A 27885-nucleotide genomic window follows, 5' to 3' on the forward strand; every position below is an offset into this window, starting at 1 on the left:
CCTAAAATATCTTCTAATACTTACATATCATGCATTCTGAAACTTGGACAATCTAGCGAAGCAGCAGAGCCCAGAATTTTGTGACAAGGTGCTTCTGTACATCTAGACATCTTCTGAGATTTTATCTAATTACACCACAGCTCTTATCATTTGCAAAATTACAAGTACGTTTCTTAAAGGGTTGTCGATCTAATTTATCTCAAATAGTGTATTTGTAAAATTTTATCTCAAAATAGAAAAATTATACTTGTAATTATGATTGTAACTTCAGATACGTATTTATAATTTTGTAAAGAATAAGAAATTTTATATATTTAAAACTAATTTTGAAGGATGTCGATGTAATGTCGCCTAATCTATATCCAGAAAGACCCTTGCAGCACTTCCAACTTGTGCTATTTAACTTAATCCACGATCCACCTAGATACAAGAGAATGATTTTACATGGCAAGATAGATGAGTATGCGCCCCCATCCTAAGATTTCCATATCTAAACTAAATACATTAGCATAGCAGGATTCACCTAAATTAAGGACCTCGTCTTGTTTTTCTCCAAACATCCACCAACCTAAGTTATCATTTTTTGCTTCTGTCGAAACTCCTACTGCTGTTCTCTATTGCTGAAGCAGCAGCTATTTCCATCATCCTTTCATAGTCAATCTCAGTGGATTTGTACTTCAGCTTGATTCCATTTTGCATCCATGACTTTACACAAAGCAGAGCTTGTGTATCAGATTGGGGCGTAGAGAACCTCTGTCTATCAATTTCATCTCCCTTGATACAGAATATGTCTTCAGGCATCACAGATGTTGATTGCACAGCCAAGAAATCTCGAGCCATCAAAGATAACCGTGGATATCTTGAGCTGTTTACCTTCCACCAATCCAGAACATCTGTTGGCATTGGAACGGGTGGCTCAGATAAATATTGGGTAAGCTCATCAGTAGCAGAGTTCATGCTCGCCCTTCTTTTCTTACGAGCAATTTCTTCTGCAAAAGAAGCACTTCCTTGGTCTTCCAGCTCTTGAGTGCTGTATGTGTTGGCCATAGATGAAAAATAGCTGGTAGAATAATTTCTAATGAAATGATTTCTTGCCTCCTCTAGATAGCGCTCTAAGTTAAGATATTCAGGAATGAGTTCAACTTTAATCCGTGGATCAAGAATTGCAGTCATGTAGGTGAATGCATTGCAAACCTGATCGCTGTAATTTTGAGCTTTGATATACATGTCTTCAGCAGCACTCTTGAGCCAGTCTGGGGTTTGCCTTGAATCTTTGCAGGCGGAAATTGTCTCAGAAATATGATCCATGAAGAAGAGAACCATTCCAATGGTGAGTAATTTATTTGTACATATGTTGTTAATGGTCTTATAGAAGGGCTCAAGGTATTTATGCATAATATTAACAACATTTTTCTCAGCAGAGTTGAGCAGCAATCTACTACCAAGTTGTTCTTCATACTTCCTTATCACAGTTTCCATCGATTTACCAGCCTGCAAAAGAAATATATCCCTTAATTAGAAATAATCCTCAAAAAGTTTTCTTTTGTATATGATATTCCACTCTGTTTTACTTTTGGAGTTGTCATTTGGGTCCCCCACCCAACAAATCCCAGATGTGAACATTAAGGTCTAAGGGACCATAAATTCTAGAAACTTGGGTCATAGTCGTTAAAGGCTCATGGTGCAAAGGTGCCCTGAAGTTTTTGATATACATGTCAGAAAATACAACAGTTTTATTACTTGACCAACCTTCAGCACGCGAGCCCTTTCTGTTCCTTTTTTCTTCTTCTTTTCTGTTTTTCTTTTAATTTAAGTAAAAAATAAGTTAAAGGCTGGGCTTGAGCAAGTCTAGCCTCATTTCAAGCTAGGCGAAGCCCAGCGCTTTCACCTGGCGCCATAGGAAAAAGTGCACTGTGGTGCGCCATTTCTGTGCCAGGAGCAAGCCCAGCGCCATTTTATAAAAATGGGGCTGGGCTTGCGCCATGGCGGACCTTTTACAACTATGGGAGCCTAAAGGATTACATATTCAACATGTATGTGTAACTGAAAGCAGGTCATAAAAACCTGAATCTGTAGTCAGCCAAAGATTATAACACCAATTATGAAAGCACCAAATATAAATCATTTGAGTTTAGCACATGCAACATCCAAACAGGTTCTAGACTTAAAAGGCCTAAAGGAGACCAACAAAAGTAAAATGCAGCAAGCCACTTCTGTAGCTTTTGGCACACCAATAGCATAAATCTCACCGAGGTCATCCAGCAGGCTTAGTCTAAAAGTGAGAATCATCAGTCACTTCTAAATAAGTAAACATTGATTTCAATATAAGACTTTAAATCAAACATTTTGGAATGCAAAGAACATCAGAATGGACTATGAGTAAACTCAAAAATATATATAAGGCATCATGCTTATTCTCAGGTTATCCAACTTAATGAGGAAATGAGCTAAATCTTCATTGAGTTAGAAGGGATGAGAGCATCTTCATTGAGTTAGAAGGGATGAGAGCATTATACCTTGCATGCAATATCAAGCATCTGGTAGCTCCCACTCCACCGTGCTGAGGCATCAAGTGGGAACTTCCAGTTCCCCTCTTGGTATGCTGTGGTAAATTGCACAAAATCATCAGAGATCTCCAAAGACGAATTCAGTTCCAGCACGAACTCCCTGATCTTTAAGATCACTGCTTTTGTAGTTCTTAACCCATCATTTATGATTGCATTCAGTGTGTGAGCAGCGCAGGGAATATAGCAAAATGCAGCCATTTTCTGACTATCCATATCACCTTTCAGTGTATGGCATGCGTGCAAGGCATTTGGACTATTATCATGAGTACAAGAGAGAATTTTAGTCTCAAGATTGTACAGCCTGAGGACTTTCAATAGAGCATAATAGATTTCAGACCCCCCACAAGGGCTTGGAATGTGACAAATATCAAGAAGAACTTTCTGGAAGGACCAGTTTTCATCAATCCACTGACATGTAACACTCATGTACAGGATTTGTTCATAAGAAGTCCAAAAATCAAGAGTGACAGAAACCTTGGAACAAACCTGCTCCACAATCAGTCTCACAGATTCCTGCATGCTTCTGAAGACTTCAAGGACCACTGTTTGGAATTTTTTCCCACTCCAAAGCTCAGCTGATGGATTGAGGAACTTAAATGCATTTATTAACCATTTTTCTGCCAAAGTAGAAGTCGGAAGTGATGCTACAAGGAGCCACTTGATTAGCACCCAATTCAAGTGATCAAGTTCAATTACAGGCACCTTTACTTGAGCTTGAGGTTTCTTAGCAACTGTCACGGGCTGTGGAGTGGGACTGCTGGAAGAATCCCCTATCTTATCATATCCTGGATGTCGATTACTCAGATGTCTCCCCAAATTGCCTTCAATAAATGATGGAAGATTGTCATTAACTAGGCACAGCTTCCCGTAAAAGAAAATTAACAATTTTTTCAGCTAAATTAATGCTCCAATTGTAAATCAAGATGTATGTCCAGGTTGTTTGGATCATAAGCATGATGTAACTAGCCATAACTTGGAAATTCTTGTAACTTAAGTGTAAGTCTGAACACCAGGGCGAACTTTCTATTACTAACTATCAAAATCCGTCCTACAGTGGACATACTCGAAATGCATTTGGATTACTCAATGAAATATTGAAATACTTGAACAAAAAGGGGAGAAAAAGAAAAGGAAAATAACCGGTAGCAGTGGCAATAGAATAGCTTTGTCCACAAAATTTGCACTTCCGACTCTTCCCATCCACAGCTGTTTCAAAATATTTGAGATATACTGAAGTCATGGTCTTTTTCCTGGGTTTAGCAGTAAGAATAGTACTTCCCTTCTCTACAGAGCCCAACCCAATATCTACTGGCTCTATATGGGGGATACTTGCTCCACCCATTACGGTGGCAGACTTGGGATCCATATCCACTACAAACAAGAGAGAAAATAATATCATCAGTCAGATAAAGGATAAAAGGATAACCATTAGTTGAGAACAAAATTTATACACTGCTAGGAATCTTAATGAACACTTGGAATCATCCTTCCACTCCATTGTAGTGAGGTTGATTTTTAAAGACTCAAATCCTGCCTAAGACTACATACATGTGATTTCATTTCAGCCTCTTCCTCAAGGATTACTACTGAAACAAATTCCACCAGGATTTTTATCGACTGCACCTAAAAGCCTCAATTTGCCTAAACCATCTCAAATGATTCCATCACCAGTCTTTCTCAGATTGTATCACCTTTTTCTTATATTTTTTTCATCATCCTTCTCACATTAACATAACTATCTTAACATGCTAGTCTGAGATGCACACAATATAATGCTTTCAAATTCAAAAAACTAGTTTAAATTTCAAAGATATATTGCAATCCAAACTCAATTGCCGAAAAGTGAGTACCAGAAAATAATCTTGTGGACTTGATCAACTTTCAGGAACAGCTTCAGTATTAAACAAAATTTAACAGGATGGAATTCTGTAAAGTCAATCAATCATAAAAGCTTGCAAACTACTAAGTTATTCAACCATCTTAAGTTCATCTCAAACCATCGAGATTTTATTATGCATTTAAACCACATAAACCTGCCAGAACATATATCTGGAATTACATCACAACATGCAAAATTTGTTTCAGCATTGCACTTGAAGGATCTAATCTATTTTGGCCACCTTCAGGTATGTTTCCCAGATAGCTTTTACATTGACTTATATATCAGGTTCATCTGCTCTGAGCATAAATTTTGATTGGATAACAAACAAGAAAAGCAAGTGTTTAAAGTGATCTGATGCAAATTTAGGTATCCAATGAGATTTGACTATGATAACAGGAAAAAAGTTTCCAGACCTACCTCAAACAATCAGTTTCATTCTTGTATAAATAGTATGTCTAACTTTGAATTTATGCAACCTCTTTTGAGAATGAAACTGCAAAGAATTAGTCTAATTCTTGTATAATAGTATCTACCCTTCCGGAACAAAAATAGCAGCAGCAACATCTGAGTCTTTTGAGAATGAAAACTTGTCTTTCCTAAATCAGCCAAATTAAAAAGTTCTATTACTTGTTTATTAGATCATTTAACTATTTGATTTAAATTGATTGGATACTCGCATTGTTATATCTCTCTATTCAGGAGCAATTTGTAAAATTGGGTTAACAAAGTCAAGCTTAAGCTTTAATGATGCACATAATCACATTTAGCATTTCCAGAAAACCACTTTATTTGCAACTTAAGTTTTTTCTGAACTTGCCTGTGTAGCTTTTTTCAGAAAGCATAGAGAAAGGACAGCAGTGAATACTAGCATACTAGCAAAATTTCTTGAGAATACACCCTGGTCCTACATTTAGGTTGTCAAGGTCTGAGCCAAACTCGCTGATTGATTCTCCTACTAACTTCTTAATTGAATTATCAGATTTTCATCTGTCAAATAATCTCCTTCATATTCACTCTCCTTTGTTAAAACAAAGGGAAAAATCTTCTAAAATTTGCATACCTCCACCATGATTAAACATGTCCAAGCTGCAACAGCTGAAAATTTACTTGATTTCCAGGAGCTATAACTTTTTTATTTATAACAACATATACCTGAGCTTTTAGCTTAATTAACAATATCTCAAAAAATATTTCAAAAATAGTGTTACCCGATAGTACTTTGTCAAGGGCCGAATATGCAAGTTTCAGAAAGCCGGAAAAATATATGAGAACATAAAGCAAAGATAAGGCAGAAAACTACTGCTTCTCATCCAAATTGTTTGTAAGCATGGTAAATTTGAAGTACACAGATGCTCTCTGATGGTAAAAAATATCAAGGCAAGGTAGAAGGCTATCCAGTCATTGCTGACCGTTCTTGAATATATTACTAAAAGAATTTCCTTAAAAAAGAAACAATAAATTGAAAAAAATCAAGGCACTGGCACTTATTTGATAGCAGTGACAAAGAAGATCAGTAGTCATCAGAACAAGAGCAAGAGCCAAATGAAATCTCATACTTTGCTAATCAATCTAAACTAGAAAACAAAACTAGTCCAAACACAAAGTAACAAGCAGAAGAAGAACAGTAGAAAGGAGCCAACCATTCAAGAGGTAATAAAAGCCACAGAACAAAATATAACCCCGAGTGGCATTAGTAAACAAGAAGTAATCCGACAACGTTCATCCCATTACAGCATTGACAATAAAACAACAATAACTGCAAACCTTTTAAGGACTGATTACTATATGAATTATTAACACCCCAATCCATCACATTGGCAGCTGCAGCTATTCCGCCCACTGTTGTTGTCTGCTTTACAATCAAACCCAGATGTCAATTCAGACAACCACAACAACAACTTGAAATTCAGGCATTTAAATTCATACTGAGATAAACAGAGACTGATTGCCACCGAAAACTCATGCACTGGCTGCTCAGATCAAGAGACTTGGATAGGGTCAACTTTGTTGGGTTAGTTGTTATTCGATAACTGAAGAGGGAAATACGAAAAACAGATAGAAAGCAGGTACCCACAAATCCAACATTCAAGTGGATCTTTCCGGTAATAGTAGAAGAATCAAACAACTAAGTGTTGTGTATATGTGACAAAAGAACAGGAGAGAGAGAGAGAGAGAGAGAGAGAGAGAGAGAGAGAGAGAGAAATGGAGGGAAAGGAAGAAGGATGAAGAAAGAGGGGAAAGGTTTTGAAGTTTGATGAGAAGAGTCGGAGCTGAGATTATAGAGTGAGCCAGATCTGAGCCGCCGAAGGAAATTCTTGAGACCGAAAACCAAACAGCCAAACAGCAACGAGGGAATTGGGGAGGGGTACAGAGTGTCGTAGCTGTTTCTCTACTTTGTAGAGCCGTCAGCCACGCCTACACCTCGTTTCTTATTTTACCTTTTTCTTTTTAATTAAGACTAAACTCCGTATTTTTTTTAAATACATAAAAATATCTGTATGTATTAGAAATACGTTAAAAACTCTTTTGGTATTTTAATAAATTTAGTACAAAACTCCCTCTTTCATTAGAAATTAACAGAATATTGGGTGCACACGTCTGAAGTGCGTTTAGACTTGTTGTCTTTTGTTATTTAATATTTTTTATTATTAATTGATTAAAATGCTTGTATCTAAAATTACTATGATCCAATTGACTTTTTCTTAAATTTTCTGTTTTTGCATTTTTCTCTTTTCTAAAAATATAATTTCTTTTATTCTTAAATATATTTATATTAAGTGCCAAAATTTCAAAAAAAATAAAAAAAAATTGCATAATAAAGATTAGTATACTAAATTTTATTTTTTAAATTTAGATATCTACATGAATATAAATATTAAGCAATTACGATAATTATAATTTAAATTAATTTAAATACAATAATTAATATAATTATTTAAAATTATTCTTACTGAACTAAAATATATATTTAATTAATATAATTAAGTTAATTAAAAAAAAATGGAGACGACGACAATGACCGCCACCCCAGTGCATAAGGGTGATGGCATCATGCACGATGGCGACGCCGTCACCCTTTTTTTTATCTGGACAAAGTTGCCGTCGCCAAATTTGGGGGCGATGGCAAAGGGGCTCGTCGTTCCCCCATTTGCGGCAGGGGCAAGGGTGGCGCATGGGATGACGAGATAGGAGGCGGCAGGGGTGCGGGTATGAAGCTATCCGAGTAAAGAGATCAATGTGTGTCATTTGAAGGATTCACTACCTTACCTTGGTGTCTGTTACGCAAGGGCTCGATAATATTGAACTCAATTACACAAAGCCCACCCACTCACATACTCCATCTACCTCCCATTTTATACCAAATTCTGCACAAGACACTGCCGAGCCAGAAAACCCTATTGCGGACACTTTGGCTAATGAATCAGATGCAGCTTCCGAACCGGATGAAGTGGATTATTCAATTCCACCGGATGATGGAATACAAGATATTGACATAAATGTTGTGGCCGAAAATTTTGCACAAGGTACATCAACATCCTCTCAACCGGTTACGCCACATCGAACTACTCAGCAAATATTTTACCGCTCCATACTATTTTTCGAACAAACATTCCCGGAGGTACCAGTGGATTCTATTAATGTACCGAACTTAAGATATGCAAAATTTTATGACAAAAACGAAGGCAGACTTGATGTGGGAATGCTTTTCAAAAATAAAAAAGTTTTAATCGAGGCGGTGAAAGATCACTCAATACGATATGCCCGACGCGAGTATTGGGTAGCTGAGAGTTCAAGGCCAAGTGGAAAGTATTGTGTAAGCATAGCACCGAAGGTATATATATATATTTTTGTCGTATATGTATAAACATACAAAATTATTCGATTGATTCGTGTTCATTTTTTTCAGATATGTGGTGTAAATGGGAGCTGCTAGGCATTTTCAAACAAAAAATGAGAAGGTGGACAATAACAAAATATGGAGGGGACCATACATGTATATTGAATCAAATGTCCCTCGAACACGGTAATTTAGATAGGGTTTATGTTGCGTTTTTACTGTTAGGACATGTAAAATGCAACCCGTCATATGGAATAAAGCATGTCATCCAGACTGTGAAAGATCATACCGGATACGATATACCATATCAAAAGGCATGATACAGTTTGAAGATGGCACGTGAGATGGTTTATGGCACATGGGAGAGCTCCGTTTAAAAGCTACCCAAATACTTGGGAGCTCTCCAAAATATAATCCAGGAACGATTGTTGATTGGCAACACAAAGCCCGCGACACATCAATCGGTGCATATATGATAGGGTACGTATTTTGGGCTTTCAAGCCGTGTATTGAAGGGTTCCAACACTGTCGCAACCTTATCAGTGTAGATGGGACCCATCTATACACAAACTATAAGCACAAGATGTTGATTGCTGCTGCCATGGATGGAAATCAATAGGTACTCCCTCTTGCTTTTGCAATTGTCGATGAAGAATCACATTTATCTTGGAAGTGGTTTCTTAGACAATTGAGCAGACACATTATACGGGGGCGACGGGCTATCTGCCTTATTTCTGACCGCCATACTGGTATCACAAGAGCTATACGTGAATGTCCGAATTTCGTGCCACCTAACGGCGTGCACCGATATTGCTTGCGACATGTGTGTTCCAATTTCAACAGTAAACACAAAAATATTGTGTTGAAGGATCTTTGTTGGAAAGCTGGCTTTGAATATCAGATCAGAAAATTCAATCGCATTATGGAGGAGATAAAGAGCCAGAAACTAGAGGCGTTTCAGTGGTTAGATAGGATCGGCAAGGAAAAATGGACAGCATCACATGATGGTGGATGGCGATGCGGAATTCTGACAACAAATATGTCGGAATGCGTAAACGAAGTATTGAAAGGCGCTCGCCGCCTACCGTTGATAGCAATTGCTGAGATGACGTTTCAGCGAAGTGTCCATTATTTCCGTGAGAGGTTAGCGAGAAGTTCTGTAATGTTGGCCAAACAACCAACTGTGGACGGATTTTGCACATAAGATATTCACACATTGGCATCAAAATTCTATTGAACATACCATCACCAAATACCATTAGTTCCAACAGTCCACATCGGTTGTTACAAGACGTCACAGTGGACATGGAGTCAAACCCATATTGTCAAAATTGCGAACCGAGAATGTTTTTGCGGCAAATGGACTCAATTTGGTATTCCTTGCAGTCACGCTCAAAAGGTATGCGCTGCATACATGATTAATGTTGTATCAATGGTGTAGGATTATTACGATATAATGGCTTATAAGAATACATATTCTAAGTCATTTGAACCTGTGCATTCTGAAGATTATTGGGATGTACCGGGATTTGAGTTGGTCCACGATCCTACTATTCGCATCTCTTCGCGCCCTGGTCGAAATCAAACAACACGTATTCACAACGAGATGGATTGGGCACAAACGTGTGCATGACAACAAGCCCAACAAAGAAATTTTTCAACACAATCAGATGTGCCAGTACCGGGTTGCCAGGATTAATTGTATACTTTTTGTATTTTTTACAATTATACAAAAATGTACACTTTTATATTTATACATTTTTTATAATTTTTTACAATTGTACAAAATAAATAACTATTACATTTGTACCCTTAATTGTAATTTTTTAAATTAATTCAATGTTAATTTTAGAATTTTTTGAATTTTAATATGTTGTTAAAAATTAATTATATATAAATTAAATTATACAAATTTATTTAAATGAAAAAAAAGAAAAATAGCCAAGTCGGGATTTTGAATCCCGACTTGCGATTTTCTCCATACGGTTTTTTTTTTTTATTGATGAGTCGCGATTTCAAATCGCGATTCGTCATGTTTATATTATATAATTTAAAAAAATTATAATAATATAATTTTTTTAATAATAAATTAATAAATAACTCAAGTGGTACCTATCTTCCACCTTTTTTTTCGGCTTGTTGACAACATCCACCTAAGCTAAATGGGCAAAATGTGTATCTTACATGCTTGGAACTTGGCTGCTTACAGACAAATGTGGGCCCTCACGTCGTAGATCGATTGAGTGTGTTGTTAGATTATTTGCGCTCATATTTATTTTTGAAAAAAATGGAGGCATTAAATCTATTAAATTATCAATAATATATTACTATAAATAACTATTTCTTTTTCACATAAATTATTATAATTTATTAGAATTTGAAAAATAAAATAAAATTCTTATTAAATAATTAAATAAGCGCTCATATATAGGTGCACGTTCAGTTGAAAAGAAAAAAGAAAATGAAAAGCCAATTTGTCAAAAGATTTGATCCCTATTTAAGCGGGTAAAATTCATTTTAATCCCTGACTTCTAATTTTAATTCCAAAATAGTCTCTATCTTTTCAATTCACTTTAAATTAGTCCCTCCAATAAGTGACCTTCCTATATTATCCTTATGCAACTCTTCCTTTTCTTTTTTTCTTTTTACATAAAATCATGCATTAACTTTTTGTTTTTTTAATTACAATTTGGCCCTTCTATTTTTAAACTTAGAAAAATATAACCATTATAATTAAAATAATTTATTGTTGGCCCTCAAATAATGACTTGTCTAATGATATATTAATATAACTATTTTGAATTTAATGAACTTATTGAAATTTTCAAATAAAAAAATTAAATAAATAAGTTGGAGAAAATAATTTGAATAAAAAATAGAGCAAAAATATTAAACAAAACTTTTAAAATTAGAGCATAAATTAAGAAAATAAATATGTCAGCTAAAATATTGAAGAATATGGTATATAAAACTCCTTAGTTCATTTAGGTGTTCTTTTATATGAAAAATTTCAGAAGTTCAATAAATTCGTAACAATTATGTTGATATGCCGTTAATCAAATAATTATATGCACTTTTATATAATTGAATATCATAATTTTGTTGTCTTTATTTTTTTGTTCATCTTTTATTTTATAAAATTATTTTATTTATTGTGTTTTTCTTTTTTCTCAATTTCTATTTCTCTTTTTCTTCTCCCACTCTTTTTTTTTAATAATTTTTCATAACTTTCTTCTAATTTTTAATATTTTTTATTTATCCAATTAACATATATATTTCTAAAAAAAAATAGAAGTAAATATACACAAACATCTGAATAAACGTTTAATGATAAATTTTTCAATTAAAATGATTAATATTTTCTAGCTAATGTATAAGGGACCAAATTGCAATAAGAAAATGGAAAGTGAAGCACTAAAATAATTTTTTGTAAAAAAAAAAAAGTTTGATAGGGGTAATATGAAAAAAATTAACTGATGAAGGGATTAATTTGAAGTTGGTTGAAAAGATAGGGACTATTTTGAAGTTAAAATCAAATGTGGGGGGCCAAAAATGAATTTTAACCTAGTTTAAGCCCACTAGCCCCGAGTCTTTCGTCCTTCGTCCACAGTGCACACTCCTCCCTTCAAAAACCCCACCATCAAATTTCGAATTCCCCCGCTCACTCTACCGAAAACAAGATAACGAAGTAGAAGAAGAAGACGCACTCTGCAATCATGTACGGAGGAGGTGAGCAAAGCTGATAATTTCCCTGGTTTCTGTGTATATTTGTATACTGTTGTTGGGTTTTTTATACATGTACTTCGGCACCATTTACTGCTACTGTTCTTTGTTACAGATGAAGTGTCGGCGATAGTGGTGGACTTGGGTTCGCATACCTGCAAAGCTGGTTACGCCGGAGAAGATGCGCCTAAAGCTGTTTTTCCTTCTGTGAGCCAACCTAACCTGTAGCTCTGTTTTTTCTATCTTTTTCCAAGAGCATCTCCTGATTCCTTTTCTTTTAATTTAAGTTTTTGTGTTTTGCTTGCGGTGTAGCTAGTTCTCGGGTGTGATCCTGGAGGTTCTTGGTTGTGGTTTCAAGGTAGCAATTGCATGCACTTATGCATGAGTTCCTGTTTAAGAAATTACAATGGTCGCCAGAAGACTAGGGTTTCGAGTAGGTTAGATAATGCTTCTAGTTTGTAGAAAGTCTTGAAGTTGAAGCCATGGTTGGGGGGGCGGGGGGGCTAGTTTGAAGAAAGTCTTGAAGTTGAAGCAAGGGTTGGGGGGGCGGGGGGGAATAAGGAAAAGGGGACATAAGATGATGTTGAACAACAAATGATAAGCTTGCTCTAATTTGGAGTTTTTAATTGGTTAAATGTTTCACACTTTAGGTTTATCTAGGTTCACTGTTGCGACTAAACATGCACATCTTTATTAGAAGTTGGGTGAAAACAATGAAACTTGAAATGAAGATAGAATAAAGAGAGATAACATTGGTGAAGAAATTCTGGTTTCTCAGAGGTCACTCCTTCCGCTCATGGGTGCCTGAAGAATTTGAATTTGGACCACTGGCACTTTGATTTTATACTCGGTAGTTTTATCATGAAATCTTACTGCTTTGGGTGGGTTCACACTTTTGGGGGATATAAGGTCTGACAAAATGGTGCATGTTTATCTCAAATAGTACCAACTACCAACCAAGTAATGAGTTACTGAAAGTTGAATAGCTTTTAGATTCTCCAACAAAGCAAATTTTGTACAAAAAATTGTTGTTTACAAGAAAGTTGGTGCTTGACTGGATTGTGAGAATACTTGCTCTCACATGAGCAGTATTACTCATGAGCGAATGATTGTAGACAAGTCAATTATGAAAGAGTGAAATAAGCCCAAGAGGGTCTCACTGCTTTGGCTTACACGAGGTCATGTGGCTCATGCCTTTTCAAGGCGTAAATGTCGTGTCACGGTTGATCTTTGTGCTCAAAGTAGCTAGAAATTGTTTTTCTGTTCTAATCATGGGTAGCATGAAGAAAGATCTTGACTACAATTTGACTACTTGCAACTTTATCGAAGACAGTTAAGAGGAATTTGGATGTAACTATTGCATGACTGCATGAGTGAATTGTACACTCCAGTGGAGTACTATGACCTACTTTACTGTAACTCTCTGGTATGAGTATGCCTTTCTGGATAATGTGAAGTTGTGATTTGAAGCATCTCCTTGGCATGTGGAGCTGGAAAGAAGTTTTCTGGCGATCTCTGATGTAGGCGCTCAATTACTCAGTGGAATTTTGACTCAAGTCATCAGCATCCTCTGACTGCATGCATAAACTGTGTAATATTTGTGGAATCAATTAGGGTAATCACATTTCAGGATACATTTATTACACTGATGAGAATGTTCCTCTGGTTGAGTGAATTATGATATGAACTCATTTCTTGCAGACACTGATTCTATAGTAGCAAGAAAGATGTTCTATACACATGCGAAGTTGGTTTTCTTGCGTTAACAAGTTATGCTTGCTTTATGAATTACCTTAAAAATTTATGTTGGCAAGTTTGCATTCATTGTTCTCTCTAGACATCAAGAAACTAAGAGAATCATCTTTTAGGCTTGCGTGATATGAGTTCCGATTCTTTTTGTTTTGTGTTCCTTAATGATTTAGTAATAGGTTTAACACAGATTCTCTCGTTGAATATGTTTCTGATTAGGTTGTTGGTTCAATTGATCAAATGGAAATTGATGATGCTGATAATTCAGACAAGAACTCTGGATCTGGTCCAGAGTCTAAATCCAAGGGCAAGCGCAAATTGTATGTAGGATCGCAAGACCTAGGGTTCCGCAGGGACCACATGGAGGTTGGGCTGTTCCATGTATTCTTCATCTCATGACTCCATATTTAGTGCTCTGAATTGTAAAAATGATACTTTCAGGTGTTATCACCTACCAAGGATGGAATAGTTGTAGACTGGGATATGGTTGAGAATATTTGGGACCATGCTTTGAGGTAACACCGTAACATATGCTAAATACTTTGACCTTCAGTCTTATAATATTTCCTAAAACTAATGGAAGAATGCAGATTTGTTCTAGCCCACAGTTCTTTCATCCTATCTTTTCGTCTTTTCTTGTTTAAGATGTTTCACATTTCAGACTGTCTATAGGTTTTATGTACTTTTTAATTGGCAGGAAATGCCTATTGGTTGATCCAAAGGAACACCCAATGCTCCTTGCTGAGCCGTGTTCTAATACTCAACAGCAGAGAGAAAAGTAAGCTGCATGTCCAAGTCATTTTACTGATGCTTTGGTTATGATTAAGGCATTTATAAAACAGCTCCCATCTAATTTGAATTTAGTTTTGTAATCACGGAGGAGCATACTTGTATTAGCTATCGCGTACTGTAGGCTCTTTCCAGTTTTCCACTTAGTACTACTTTTTCTATTTGCCAAGCATCCCCCAAATGGTTCTGTTATCATATTTTTGCTTTCCATGGTTGGGAATCTAATGATGATTATTCTTATAATAATTTAGTTCCAGGAAACAAGGTTGCATGGTATTGGACCAATATTAAACAATGGTTTCTTGATACACAATATCTACTTTACTCAAAGGTTATATAAATGTTGGATACTAAACTGGATAGATTACTGAGCTGGGATGAGATGCCATAGATCTGCCTTGAAAAGGTGGGTGGGAGAATTGGTATATTCGTGGTTCTGATATTTTACAATGAAGAATTACCGGTTTCTGTGACATGAAGAAGATCATTGTCATGGGCAAGATTGGGGTTCATCTACAGATGGGGATGGAAGGATTTGATAGCTCTCTCCTTTCACTTTGAGCAAACCTACATTTTGATACTAGTGGCAGATGATTGATCTGAAAGGTTGACTCTTGCTAGCAGCAGTTATGTCTTTACAGATCTACACAGAAGATCATCACCATGTTTCTGAAGAGTGTTACTTTGTTAGAACTTTCAAGATTGTATTAACTTATCTTCTCTATTGCGAAGTTACCCTTGATGCATCCTCGTGGCTAGTTACTTGATAAATGTAACTGTCTGCTGAATGGTGCTTCATATGTTCAGAAGAAAACTGTCATGGAGCTTCTGAAGGATATCTAGGCTGATTTACTTGAGGTGTCACTGGAAAAATTAAGTTTTAGCTAGGCACTTCATTTTTTGGTTAAGAAAGAAATAAAAAGTAACCAGTTTGACTGAATTTGGAAATGTGGTTGCCAGTTCCTCGACCTGATGACAAACTTACTGCAGTTGAACATGCTACCAAGCCTAGCTACCACAAGAAGGGAAACTGGATAACAGAAAATGCTCCTGATGGTTGAAGTCTTTCATGAGGGCGTTTTGTTTATTTTTTATGTTTGAGTAATTGAGTTTAGTGAGGCAAAATAGAGAAACAGAGAGGATTGACTTTTTTGGCTAGTTAGTTACTCCAGGCTCCCTTTATGTACTCTGATTTTCTCCTTTTGGCCTTTTTCTTATTGTTTTCTTTTTCATTTTTCTGGTTTTGGGGGTGGGGTGAATGGGGTTTGTTGGGCTGGGTGGGATGGACTGTTGATGATGGCATATTACTTCTCCTCAAAGGTCTTATTTAAAAAATGTACCATACGGTGGAAATGTCAAAATCCGTAACAGTTATGTAATTTTGTTGTTTGTATTAATAATATAAAGTTTTTGACTCAATTCCTGTTGTATTTACTGTATATGCCCTTTGCAGATATTTTCTTGGTTCGATGCTAAGTACTGTGTGATTTTACATGTCTAACAGGACTGCCGAGATTATGTTTGAAAAATACCAAGTTCCTGCATTATTTTTGGCCAAAAATGCTGTGAGCTCCTTTTCAGCCTTATAATTGCTTGTTAAATTCATCTGACCAGAGATTGGAACTCAATGGCCTGTTTTCTTGTTTATTTGTCAATATTCCAATTTGCCCTTCACTAATCACAGCTATTTACTTATGCCAGGTCCTCACATCTTTTGCGTCAGGACGTGCCACCTCTTTAGTTGTTGACTGGTAGGAGCTTATATGCTAAGTGTCTCATTGATGTCCTCCTCCTATTTTCATCTTAGGTTTTATTTTGACGTGAAGCTTCCAGTTATAATATACGGAGCATCCGAACTGACAAGCAGCATTCCTGATTAGATCATTTTTAGTTGCTTTTACTATTAATCAAAATGAAACAATTCCTTGCTGTGTCTGTTGTAAGCTAACTACCTGGGCTTTATTTATTCTTAGATATGGTGTTAATTTCAAAATCTTTCATCTCTAACATTGCAGATGCATGGTCAATACAGGCCATTTATTCAAAATGAACAATGACCCAAATATGTTTGACCTTTTCGGTTTTCCTTTTGTTAGTCTAGGGTTCTTTAGTTATTATCAGAGCATCTAGTTTGTTTTTGTTTAATTGCTTTCATTTGCACCCATTTTGCATGCAAAAAATGCCATTCCTGATCCATTCATGTGTTTGGCACTGCCACTATATGTATGAATGAAGCTAGAATAGCATGGGTTTTGCCTGTTTCTTTTGTTTGATTTTATCAACGGAAAAGCACGTGAATTATTAAAAAACCTGAACATAAATAAATTACTAAAACCTCCCGACCCCACCTAAATCTGCTAGTTGATAAAATTAGTAAAGAATTGGAACTAGTAGTCAATAAATTTTAGAGGAGCTGTTACTCCATTTTTAAAGACTCTTCATGTATGCTGCATTTCCAACAGGCTGGACCTTTGCCGTTCTCGGCTGTGTAAGTAGCTACAACTAGCCTAGCCTGAAGATGATGCATAATTCATTGCCTTCTTCCTTCCTTGAGTTAGGATATTTCCCTGGTAGAATAGATGGCACCCGATCTCTCATAAGATAGAGCTTCACCATGACTTGTGTAAAACTAAAACAGGCTGGACTGTTTTAGCCAGGCTTTTGGGTTCCATTTGCATAATTTTGGAATAAGGTCAGACTCGATCTACCCCAAATTTTACTAATTGTGTTAGATAGATAAAATTCTATCAAGCTGGTGTATACTAGGTCCTACTTTGGCTAAGCTGAATGCTAGGTTTGTGAAATTCATGAAAAGGTCAACTTAAAAATGTTTCCTTGTTAAGATTTCTTATGTATATCGCACATTTGTTGCATCCTTCAAGAACATAGTAAGATGGCCCTTTTTGATTAAAAAGATGTAGGACTCTTATTAGTTTCAGAATTAAAAGGACTAAATTAAGATTAGGAAATCTTTTCAGATTTCAGTTACTAAGTTAGTATCAGAAAATTGAGAAAGGCTAAATATTTTCACTTATTCCTTTCAAAATCATTTTTCCTAGGAACTAGGTGAACTTTTTGATGTATGGGCTAGTAAGAAAGCTTGCCAGAAAAAAATAATTATTAACTCTTACAAAATGTAGAACCCATTCTTTTGTGCTGATTTTCTAATATTTCCACAGGCTCTTCTGTGCTTATTTTTCGTTTATCTGATTGTTGAAATGCACATCAATAGGCTAATGTGTTACTTTATTGCTTCATTCAGTGGTGGAGGATCTACTACTGTGGCCCCAGTACATGATGGATATGTTCTTCAGAAGGTAGTTGCCATTTATTGTGGAAATTGGTGTGTAAATATACTTCATGTGCACTTTTTCTCTACTGTGGCCCCAGTACATGATGGATATGTTCTTCAGAAGGCAGTCGCTGTTTATTGTGGAAATTGGTGTGTGAATATACTTGCTGAGCAGTTTTTTTATCTGTGCAAGATGTACTTTCAACTCTTTATAATTGACTAATTGTTTGTATTAATGCTTTATTTGACTTCTTTGCTCAACATGGTTGATATTTAATTTTTGCATTGGAATTTTAATTCAGCAATTCTTTTAGCATCCTCTCCCATCCATGCTCCCTTTCTGATTCTTCATGAAGTTCATTTAAATGATATTACATGATCCCCGAGGACAAGTCAGCAGAAAATAGTCTTGCTGCTGTTTCCTGAGTATTAGATAGTAAGAAGTCTATAGATTTTGTTTCTGTTATATGCTTGCTTCTAGAGCACCTTCTGCAATAAAAGCAGTTCTGTTTGTCTTACTTGAACTGCTATCTTGTGTTGCATATTCCTTGTTACAAAATGTAATCTTTCTTACCTTTTTGTGTTGGTCTAAACAATTTTGTTACTCATGTAAAGTGAATATGTTATACCTTACGCACTATGTTTGAAATAATTCATCTAGACATCGAGGATTTATTCTTTATCTGAGAATTATAAACATAGTAAAAGGGTGTTTCTAATCCTCGATGTCTAGATGAATTATACCTTACGCACTATGTTTCCAATATTTTGAACTACAGTAGTTACCTATTTAAGGTGAGATTTCGTGTGGTCCAAAATACATCAGAATCAATTCAAACAATCATGCTCATTTCGAATGTGTGTTTTATGATCTTAACAAGTCAAATATGATTTGGCACCTACAGCATTTGTTTATTTAAAAAAGTTTGCTATCTGCAGCAACTTCTAATATCTTCTCTGCCAAAATCATTAGTAACTAATTGGTCAATTAGCATCTTCTAAAGTTAAGGAGACTCGTCTTTGCCTATTGGGTCTGTCATATTTTAAAATGGATCGTTCGTGGTCTCTTCTATAACATTTACTTTTTACTGTGTGGTTGCATATATCTGTTGTAGAAGTAAGACAAACCTTGAAGAGTTGAAGGTAATGAATGTAGACGGCTTCCCTGCATTCCATCATGTAATATTATGATCTGCTTGGTGTGGATATAACCTTTTATTTCAGTTATCCTGTTCAGTGATAATTTATTTTTATCAATCTTTGTTATAGGCTGTTGCAACATCTCCTATTGGAGGAGAATTTCTTACTGATTGCTTATTAAGAAGCCTCGAACACAAAGGACTTTCTGTGAGTTTTTAATTTGTTCCTCCATGTAAATTTGTTTAATCTTATAATCTGTAAATACTTTGAGTTCTGTTTCTTTGATGTAGCCACCTTCCTCATGTCTAAACTGCAGATAAAGCCACGGTATGCATTTAAACGGAAGGAAATTCGTCCTGGAGAATTTCAGGTCATCCATCCTCTGTCTGATGTAAATCATAAAGTAGTCCTTGAATTAGAAATTTAACATTGCTCTTGGGTTCTGTTTTTACTGTTAATAGTGTATGCATGATTTTGATCACTTTTTTCTGAGAGGTCAGAGAACCTACAGAATTCAAGCAATATTATAGATTTACTATTACTCTATTGCACATTGAGTATAGCCAGTTTCAGGAACATATAGTCATTGGTTCACAGAAGCACTCATCCCAACTGTTCAACGATACAATCATCCTATGAACACTTCACATGACATCCAATTTAAATTCACTGTGTTTCATATATAAGGGCAATGTTAACTTCTACCTGATTTCATTGCCTGGTCCTTTTGCGAGCAAATGTAATGTCTACTTCAGCTTAATTTGGATTCCTGGTTCCTTCCTACCGGAACTTCTTATAACCTTTTGGTTCTGGACCTTACAGATTGTGGACCTTGACTTCCCAAATACAACGGAAAGCTACAAACTCTATTGCCAGGTCACTGATTGCTCAGGAGTTCATTAGTTGCCAACACTTCTGCTGTTACTAAATTTTGTTCTTTGCCACAGCGGGTGATTGTTGGTGATATTAAAGAATGTGTCTGTCGAGCACCGGACACCCCATATGATGGTCTGTTTTTCGCTTTTAGGTTAAATAACATTATTTCTTTCTGATTAGTTGACTTCTGTTGCATGAATTTGACTTAAATGAGAGCATTTCTTTGTTTTGGTAATGAAAAGATTTCTACCACAACAAAGAGGTAAAATAAATGAGTAATATTTTACTTAATACATGGTTCTTCGTTGCCCTATAATTGACTCATAATATGAGTACTTTATGGAAGAAGGTTCCCTATTACCTGTTACCCATCGTTGACCTAATTCCTTTGAGGTTAAACTCGGTGTTCCTCAACTTGCTGTCTACATGTATGGAAGTTTTCAGCCCTAGGGTAGTAATGTACAGTGAAACTTATAGAGTTACAGTAGTATGATGAGTATAGAAGTCACCGTTCCATGATGCTATAAATATCCGAACATTGAATACTACAAGGATTGGCAAGACCAACTGAATCTGATTGAGTGTAAGTTAGGATGGATCTATAATTATTTTAACTTTTAGCATAGCTGCTGTTATTTTTCGAATTTGGTAAGTTTCTTGTGTAAGTGGTGATGACATGATAGTCAGCATGTTTAGCTGAACTCTTGTCAATTAACTTTTTGGTAGCAAATACTCTCTATTGAATATCTAAGAACCAATAATTTTCTTGATTATTTGCTAACTCTTGTTAACTTAGTAGAATATTCCCCTCAGAAATCAAGTATTCCTTCGGATCTTGTGTTTCTTCGGTTTTCTACTGTTTGCCTTTCTAGAGAAAAAGGGAGGTGGTGTCTGGATTGATTTTCTGATATTGCTATAGTGTTGGTGCCCTACCTAGTAACACCTGAACTTGTTGATATAATTCTTTAAGTAATCTCACTGGAGAATGTTCTTAACTTATGATTTGGATAACGTGATTCGGGTTATTTCAATTCTTTGGTTTCACCTGTGCCAGCTGACGTGGTTTCTTTTTGTCAGAAACATCATATTCAAACATCCCAATGACACCTTACGAGCTTCCTGATGGACAGTAAGTTTGTATCAAGTAATTTTATTCCTTTTCTGGTGATCATTTCTGAGAATTTGATTTTAGATATTCGAAGTGTCATATCCATATCATTCAGCTGATTGGTTCCCATCTGTTTGCCTTTCCTGAACCCAATATGGTTTCTGGAGATGTACCTAGTTCGTTAGACGTTAACTATTATTGAATATTGTTTGTACTTGTGTCAAGCATTGGCATTTTGTTAATTTATCTACTGTAATAATATAGGACAATCGAAATTGGTGCTGACAGATTCAAGATTCCTGACGTACTGTTTAATCCATCTTTAGTTCAGGTAGGTTTCAGGATATCTTTTCTTCTTTATCCCAGTAACTATTGTACTTGAGATCCATTCGGAGCTTATTTCATATGCCAATCCTCCTCGTATGCATCTTCCCTCGTAAATTTGAGGTTCTCTGCAATTGCTTCCCCTTTTGGCTTGTGAATTTTATTTCAAGTATCAGTCTTGTCTTAACTTCTTGTTATATCTATTTAACATGATGTTGAAGCATTTTTGAAGATTTCTGCTATTTCATTTCAAGTTTCTGAAATATTTGAAGTTTGGAAATAGAACAATTCCTTCTGTCGTGTATCCTCGATTAATGCAACCTCAGATGCTATGTTTCAATTTTCGATTCTAGTATTGAGCGAAAGGTTACACCTAGAGGTTCTGTATTATGGGGCAGTCCTACTCCACTAATACCAATGGACAGCATAAGGGAAGAAGCACTACACCTATGAATCAACAACACATAAACCTTGTTAGAAATTACCCCTTTCCTAATGGGGCTCGGGACTAAAAGAAAAGGTTTTTCAGAATTGATTTTTTTTTTATCATACATAATTGACAACAAGAATTTTGTTCTTTTTACGAACCTGATGTCGTCGATAAATCCGCGAGTCTAGAAATTCATTTCAGCCAATTGAACCTTCTCGAACTGTTTCTTTCTAAGAACCAAAAAGATTTGTGCCAAAATAGCAGATGCCAAGAAGAACAAAAGACCTTGGACACGTAATGGATCTTGAACTTTGCTAAAATATTGCTGCTTTACTAGTTTATTCTAGACCATTGGCCTAATTTTGATTTGGTAACTTGTATCTATAATTTGATGGCTCAGACTATACCAGGTATGGAAAGTTTTGTGGAGACAGCTTCCTCTGCTCGTGGTCTTCCGCAAATGGTGAATAAATCATCTTTGAATGCTCAAAGTCTGATTCTGTGATTTTCCTTTTGTTCTGACTATAAGTTAATTTGTCTGGAAATTGTCCAGGTCATTGAGAGCATAAACAAGTGTGATGTTGACATTAGAAGAGAACTTTTTAGCAGCATATTGGTATGATGATTACTACTTTGTCTGACATGACTTCAACATATAAAAACTCTCGCAAGAAGTTGTAGATTCGAACTTTCATGCCCTTTTTGTTCTATTTTATTAAGTTATTAAATTGGTCTGCATTTTTTTTTCCTATAATTATACTGTTCCGAAATTTCCTAAGTTTGAGGTATGCTCTTTAATTGTGTTGAAGCTGAGAGCTAAATATTTTCTTAGGTAGAAATTATCTTATCTTCTGGCCTTTGCTTGTCCACTTTGTCTTCTTGTACTGTTGCCTTGGGTTTCCTCCCAGTCCCTGCTCCTCGTTCCATGGTGAAGTTTCTGTACTTAAATCAAAGGTTGCAGGCTTTTCACGGAGTATGCTGTTTTGGTACTTGAAAAAGTTAATTCCTAATAATGAGGTCGTTCAATCATACTGAGAATCTGATAAGGGACAAAAGCATGTATGTTCTGCAATCTACTTGTCTTGTATGTTCGTTTAACCTCTTTTAAGCAATCTGTTTGTTTTAAATTACCGCAGTTCTTTCCTGTTTAAATAGGTCTTTTAGCTGGTTAGGTAGATGATCCATCTATAATCATGTCAACGATCAGTTATTTATTCTAGACGTGAATATATCCTCTACTGTCCCTTTTTCTGAAAGTTGGTTACCTTTCTGTTGGCCATTTTAAATGGTTCTGAAAATATCTTGTCTTTGAATTTTCAAAGAATGCTTGAAAAAGTATGACCAACCATCATTATTAGATAATGTGGATTAGTTATTCTGGTTTTCTTCATCCTAATAGTGAGAACTCTTGCTGTCACCCACTTGAAGATGTGAGGTTTCTTGATACATTGTTGATTGTCTGTTGTGCAGCTTGCTGGTGGAACGGCATCAATGCAACAACTGAAGGAAAGACTTGAGAAAGATTTGCTGGAGGTTATTTTGTTACAATATATGGCTTGTTTTGATGAAAATGTCTCTTGTGTGTTTCCATTTTTCTTGTTGGTTGTTAGACTATGTTTGCCTAGAGAGAGATACAAAGTATGTAGCGTATCCTGACTGAAGATCACATGATTTGTTGCTCAGTGGACTGGTTTCTTAGTAATTAGTTGTATCTATGTTCTGTATCAAGCATGAAGTACCACCCTGATTATGAGAATTTTGCGAATCTGTTTGCCTGTCAACTTTTCTTGACATATAACCTATGGATGCTTTCGGCCTCCCTGCCAGCATGGCTGGGCTTCTTGAAATGCAATCTAGACATGTCAGTTGGAAAGGGTAAATAGCAATTTACCCCTCTGTGATATTGAAAATGAGCACATTACCTCCCTATGAAAAAAATATAGCAATTTACCTCCCTACTTTTTAAAATGAAGCAATTTACCTCCTTATATAGGGAGGTAAATTGCTTCATTTTAAAAATGGGGGTAAATTATCGTATTTTAAAAAATATAGGGAGGTAAATCGCTATTTGTTTCTTCATAAGGGGGTAATTTGCTCATTTGCGATATCACAAGGGGGTTGCTTGCATTTTCCCCTAGTTGGAAATTTGGGCGACCACTTGCTAGACTAATGACCGGTTTGATAATTGAGTCCATATTTCATGTTTTTTCAAGATACTGCTATTGATAAAACATGGTAGTTTGTCCATATTTTAATTTACTTTCAAGATACCGCCGATGGTGATAACATGGTAATATGAGGGATTTAATTTATTCACACATTTCAGTCAAGCCATGTAGGTATCTTGAATCTGGTAAAAATTTGATTGGATGGAATTCTCATGTCGTGTTATACTGCTTCTAGGAATCTCCTCAAGCAGCAAGGGTTAAAGTGTTGGCTAGTGGAAATGCTACTGAAAGGAGATTCAGGTTAGATTTATTTGCTTACTAGTGTTGCCTCATTGGTTTGAAAGTATATGCACAGCTTTGCTTTAAAATTACTGTCTCACTTTGAGTAATGATGTGATATATATAAACCACTAGTGTTAAAGAATAAAAATGTTAAGATACCACAAGTTTTATGTTTTAACTCTCATCTAGAAGACTAGAACTACATAATTTTCAACATTGACCTCCAAAGTTAGACAAAGGGAGTATGAATTGCCCCTTAATCAAAATTGAAGCAAATAATGACTCTGGTTTTGACAACATCAGAGCGCCGGTCCAAGTACTTCAGGCTGAAAGTTCAGGAGCGTATCTAGAATAAAACATATTATGTTATAAAAAATAATTTAGCCTGCTTGTATACTTGGAAAGATTAACTGATGTTAAATCATTCTTATGACATAATTTATTCTCTTGATGCTCCTCAAAATGCTCCTCATGATGCCTGTAAAATACTTTTTGGGGTTGTCTTTAGGTTAATCTTAACTTGTACTTGTATAGGACACTCTCTAGGTGATGAAACAGGAGGGAGCTAGTCTTTTTGTGATGTATTTTAGTATGGTGTCTGTCAAAAAGATGAAATACATGCTACTACTAAGGAGAACTGAATATTTACATGGGAAAATAGGTAGTCGCACCAAGAAAGTGGATATTTATACACAATCTGATGAGGTAGTTTTTGTTGTTTCTTGTGAATTAGCATGTAAAGGTTTTTGGAGTTTTTCCTTGTTTTTCCTCCCATGCATATGAAGCATGACTTTTGTTAATTCTATATGTTCGAGTTGCGACTGAAATTAATCTGTTTGGGTCCCCAGAAGCTAGTTAATTTTATATGCACTGGTCATTTCATATTTCTCCGCATTCATCCATTTATCTCATGTATTCCATGATTATTCAAAGCACCAGGGATTCTATTGCAGAGTAGTTTATCTACGTAAGAGTTAGATATCAAGTAGTCTATGAAAGTTCTTCAATTGAATGCGACGTTTAGAAGCATAATTCCTTTCAGTGGATGTTGGTTACTAATGATTGTGAATACAGCGTCTGGATAGGCGGAAGTATATTGGCTTCACTTGGTTCATTTCAGCAAATGTGGTTCTCAAAGTCGGAGTAAGTTTTCGCTGTTGATTTTACACGCTACCTTCATCCTTCGAGGACAAATATGGTTTGGCTCATTTTCACACCATTCTTTGTCGTACAAACAGGTACGAAGAGCATGGAGCTTCCTATATTCAACGGAAATGCCCTTAAAATGTCCGGTTTTCTGCACTTATTGCAGCATTGCTTCTTAAGTAGGGGAAGATTACAAGTCTCTTGATTCCAATTCTTAGCTATACATATTTTGCTTCATTGATGAGCGTCAATGGAATTGACCTATTTGCTAGTGACTATTAGTTTGTTGTGCTACTGGTGCCATTTACTAGTGATTCCTATGGAGTGGCTGACAGAGAAAACTCCAAGTACTATTTGGTAGAATGGAAATTGGCTTAGCGACTCATCTTCATTTTCATGGGTAAAATTTGACTATTTCTCGGAAAAGAAACTTGTGTATTGTGAGAGATATTGACGCTTTGTTTGGTTTAAGTATCATTATGAGGAAAGGTACATATGGCAAAGGAAAACAGAAACAGGTTGCAAAATCTCCATTTTATTTCCTTCCGGATAATGCATGTGTTAGACAAGAAATGCTTTTTTCCTTAATTGCATGATATTTCTTCTCGTAAGATTTCCTGTTTTTGACTAACTTCTACCAATCAGAACACTTAAAATTAATGTCTTGCGTCTGTACGTCCCAAAAGTTTTTCACCAAATGCTGTGCTGCGCCCTAAATTTTGGTGAGGATGAACAGGAAAATTGTGATTTTCAGTCTGAATAACAAAACATCCTCTAGCTTTAAATATACTCAGAAGGTGATCTCCAGCATCGTTTTCTCCAGTTCTTTCCATGATTACTCCTCACAACCATCACCCAAACCACCAGATCCACTCCTAGCACCGTCACAAAACAGAGAAAATAAAGAGAGCAACTCGAGCACTGGAACCAAATATACCACTTCCTGGATCCTATAACTCATCAAATAAGGTAAAATTGGAGGTTTCAAGAATGATATTCTGATTCTCATACAAAATCACCAGCTTCCTACAAAAGTTTCAGTCATCACAACATATATACTTTTCGACATGGCTAAATAATTTCGAAGAAAATCCAGAAGACCTCCTGATGGGTGCTACACAGAAGCAAAATGCCGCATCACCCAATGTGAACTCTGTCCAACACTAGCTCAAATTCGTAGGCCATAGAAACAAGCTCTTGTAGAAGAAACAGTGGGCATAGAGATTTCCTACAGTAACATGGCTACCTACCTTTAGCGCATACGGCAAACACAACATGCAGTAGTGGTAGCAGATTCAGGGTTGGGCTTTAATGTTGTTGAGTTCACTTCCCAGAAGATTACTTTCTCGTGGTAGCAAGGTTTTTTCAGAATCACTACTTAGCTACGCAGCAATGGAAACCTAATTATAGGTCATCTTCGATTTAATTGCATTTACTGTCCCGTGTATTAAGAGGAGTAACAAACAAGGACCCTAAATATAGGGGTGACAAAAGGTACCCCAGAATTATTTTTTATTTTTTATTTTTTTTGCAATTGTAGGACTCCGACTACCGAATTTTTAAAGTGACCGAAATTTGCTTATGTGGACAAAATTAGAGCTTTTTTTGGGCGATTTTTGCTGAGTGAGCATTTTTTTTTTTTATGTGCACGTAAGAACTAACATGGAAAAAAAGTGAAACTATATAAAATTAATTTGAGATTTTGTATTATGTGTATTAATACACATTAACTGATGACACGATAAAAAAAAAAAAAATAGAGAGAGAGAGAGAGAGTCTGAAGTTGCATCAAATTAATAAATTATTGGTATTTAATTGTCAACCTCTTATAAATCCAATCCTTAAAATGTCATTCCCTAATATTCCCTGTGTCTGTCTATTCAATACCCCTACAAAAAAAAATGATCACATTATGAATGTTTCTAATGCCAATCCAATTCAAATTAAAAATCAAACAAGAATTAAAATAAGTGATTAATAAAAATATTTGAAACTAATTATAATTATTATTAGAAACTAACTATAACTTTTACAAAATAATTATCTCCAGTAAAATTTTAAAATTTATTATTGTGATAAGACAATACTTTTCGTCACTAAATATATATAATTAGCGACAACATTAAAATTATTATTAAATATTTTTAATTGTCCACATGACAATTATCCAGAGAAGCAACGGGAGAAGAAATAGGAAAATAAAATAGAGGATCCTATACAACGCATTGAACCCATAATTCCAGCATAAATTTGTGAAGCTGGCAGACCACTAGTTTCGGCGCCAGCTCATGAGATAATTAAAGTCAACTTTGCTGGAGTCAAAGTCAACCTTTCTGAACACTCACTTTCCTACGTATATCTCACTCCTATCATTAGTTTCTTGTACTAACAAAGTCAACTCCATGTCTGCATACGACTAAGTCCATTGCAACTTTTCCATTATTTATTCCAACTACACATTGACTTAAAACTTGGGGATTTTGAATTGCCCTCTCATTACAAATTTTTTTATCGTTTTTAATTTGATTTAAATAATACATGCAATCTGAAATTACAAATTTTATTTTTTTA

At 35.6% G+C, this 27885-nt stretch overlaps 2 protein-coding genes across 3 annotated transcripts; one reads left to right on the top strand and one right to left on the bottom strand.

Moving 5' to 3' along the window:
• Window positions 560–6855, bottom strand: LOC105176032 (zinc finger BED domain-containing protein DAYSLEEPER). 2 transcript variants are annotated; one of them, XM_011098708.2, is made up of 5 exons: window positions 6376–6855; window positions 6214–6298; window positions 3708–3938; window positions 2517–3388; window positions 560–1491 (listed from the first exon to the last, which is right to left on the bottom strand). In XM_011098708.2, exons 2-5 carry the CDS (start codon window positions 6257–6259, stop codon window positions 577–579), a joined length of 2064 nt encoding a protein of 687 aa, XP_011097010.1. In that variant the 5' UTR covers window positions 6260–6298; window positions 6376–6855; the 3' UTR covers window positions 560–576. The 2 variants fall into 2 exon arrangements, with proteins under 2 accessions (XP_011097010.1, XP_011097011.1); XM_011098709.2 differs by having other exon boundaries at window positions 6214–6301.
• Window positions 11879–25829, top strand: LOC105176033 (actin-related protein 4). Its single transcript, XM_011098710.2, has 20 exons — window positions 11879–12016; window positions 12126–12217; window positions 13979–14125; window positions 14201–14274; window positions 14457–14537; window positions 16053–16113; window positions 16250–16299; window positions 17811–17865; window positions 19110–19187; window positions 19297–19350; window positions 19803–19856; window positions 19928–19988; window positions 20934–20985; window positions 21229–21295; window positions 22119–22181; window positions 22272–22334; window positions 23189–23251; window positions 24122–24186; window positions 25243–25311; window positions 25407–25829. The coding sequence occupies exons 1-20, from the start codon at window positions 12004–12006 to the stop codon at window positions 25450–25452; spliced, it is 1308 nt and encodes a 435-aa protein (XP_011097012.1). The 5' UTR covers window positions 11879–12003; the 3' UTR covers window positions 25453–25829.

This window comes from Sesamum indicum, linkage group LG13 (assembly GCF_000512975.1).
Source record: "Sesamum indicum cultivar Zhongzhi No. 13 linkage group LG13, S_indicum_v1.0, whole genome shotgun sequence".
Taxonomy (NCBI): domain Eukaryota; kingdom Viridiplantae; phylum Streptophyta; class Magnoliopsida; order Lamiales; family Pedaliaceae; genus Sesamum; species Sesamum indicum.

Bases quoted from the DNA above. Each gene is read 5' to 3' on its own strand.
- LOC105176032 (XM_011098708.2), bottom strand. From the start codon at position 6,259: ATGGATTGGGGTGTTAATAATTCATATAGTAATCAGTCCTTAAAAG. The intron at 3,939-6,213 runs GTTTGCAGTTAT...TCTTGTTTGTAG, and splicing joins TAGTAATCAGTCCTTAAAAG to TGGATATGGATCCCAAGTCT. The intron at 3,389-3,707 runs GTTATTTTCCTT...CATTTATTGAAG, and splicing joins TTCTATTGCCACTGCTACCG to GCAATTTGGGGAGACATCTG.
- LOC105176033 (XM_011098710.2), top strand. The intron at 20,986-21,228 runs GTAAGTTTGTAT...GTAATAATATAG, and splicing joins TACGAGCTTCCTGATGGACA to GACAATCGAAATTGGTGCTG. The intron at 24,187-25,242 runs GTTAGATTTATT...TTGTGAATACAG, and splicing joins GCTACTGAAAGGAGATTCAG to CGTCTGGATAGGCGGAAGTA.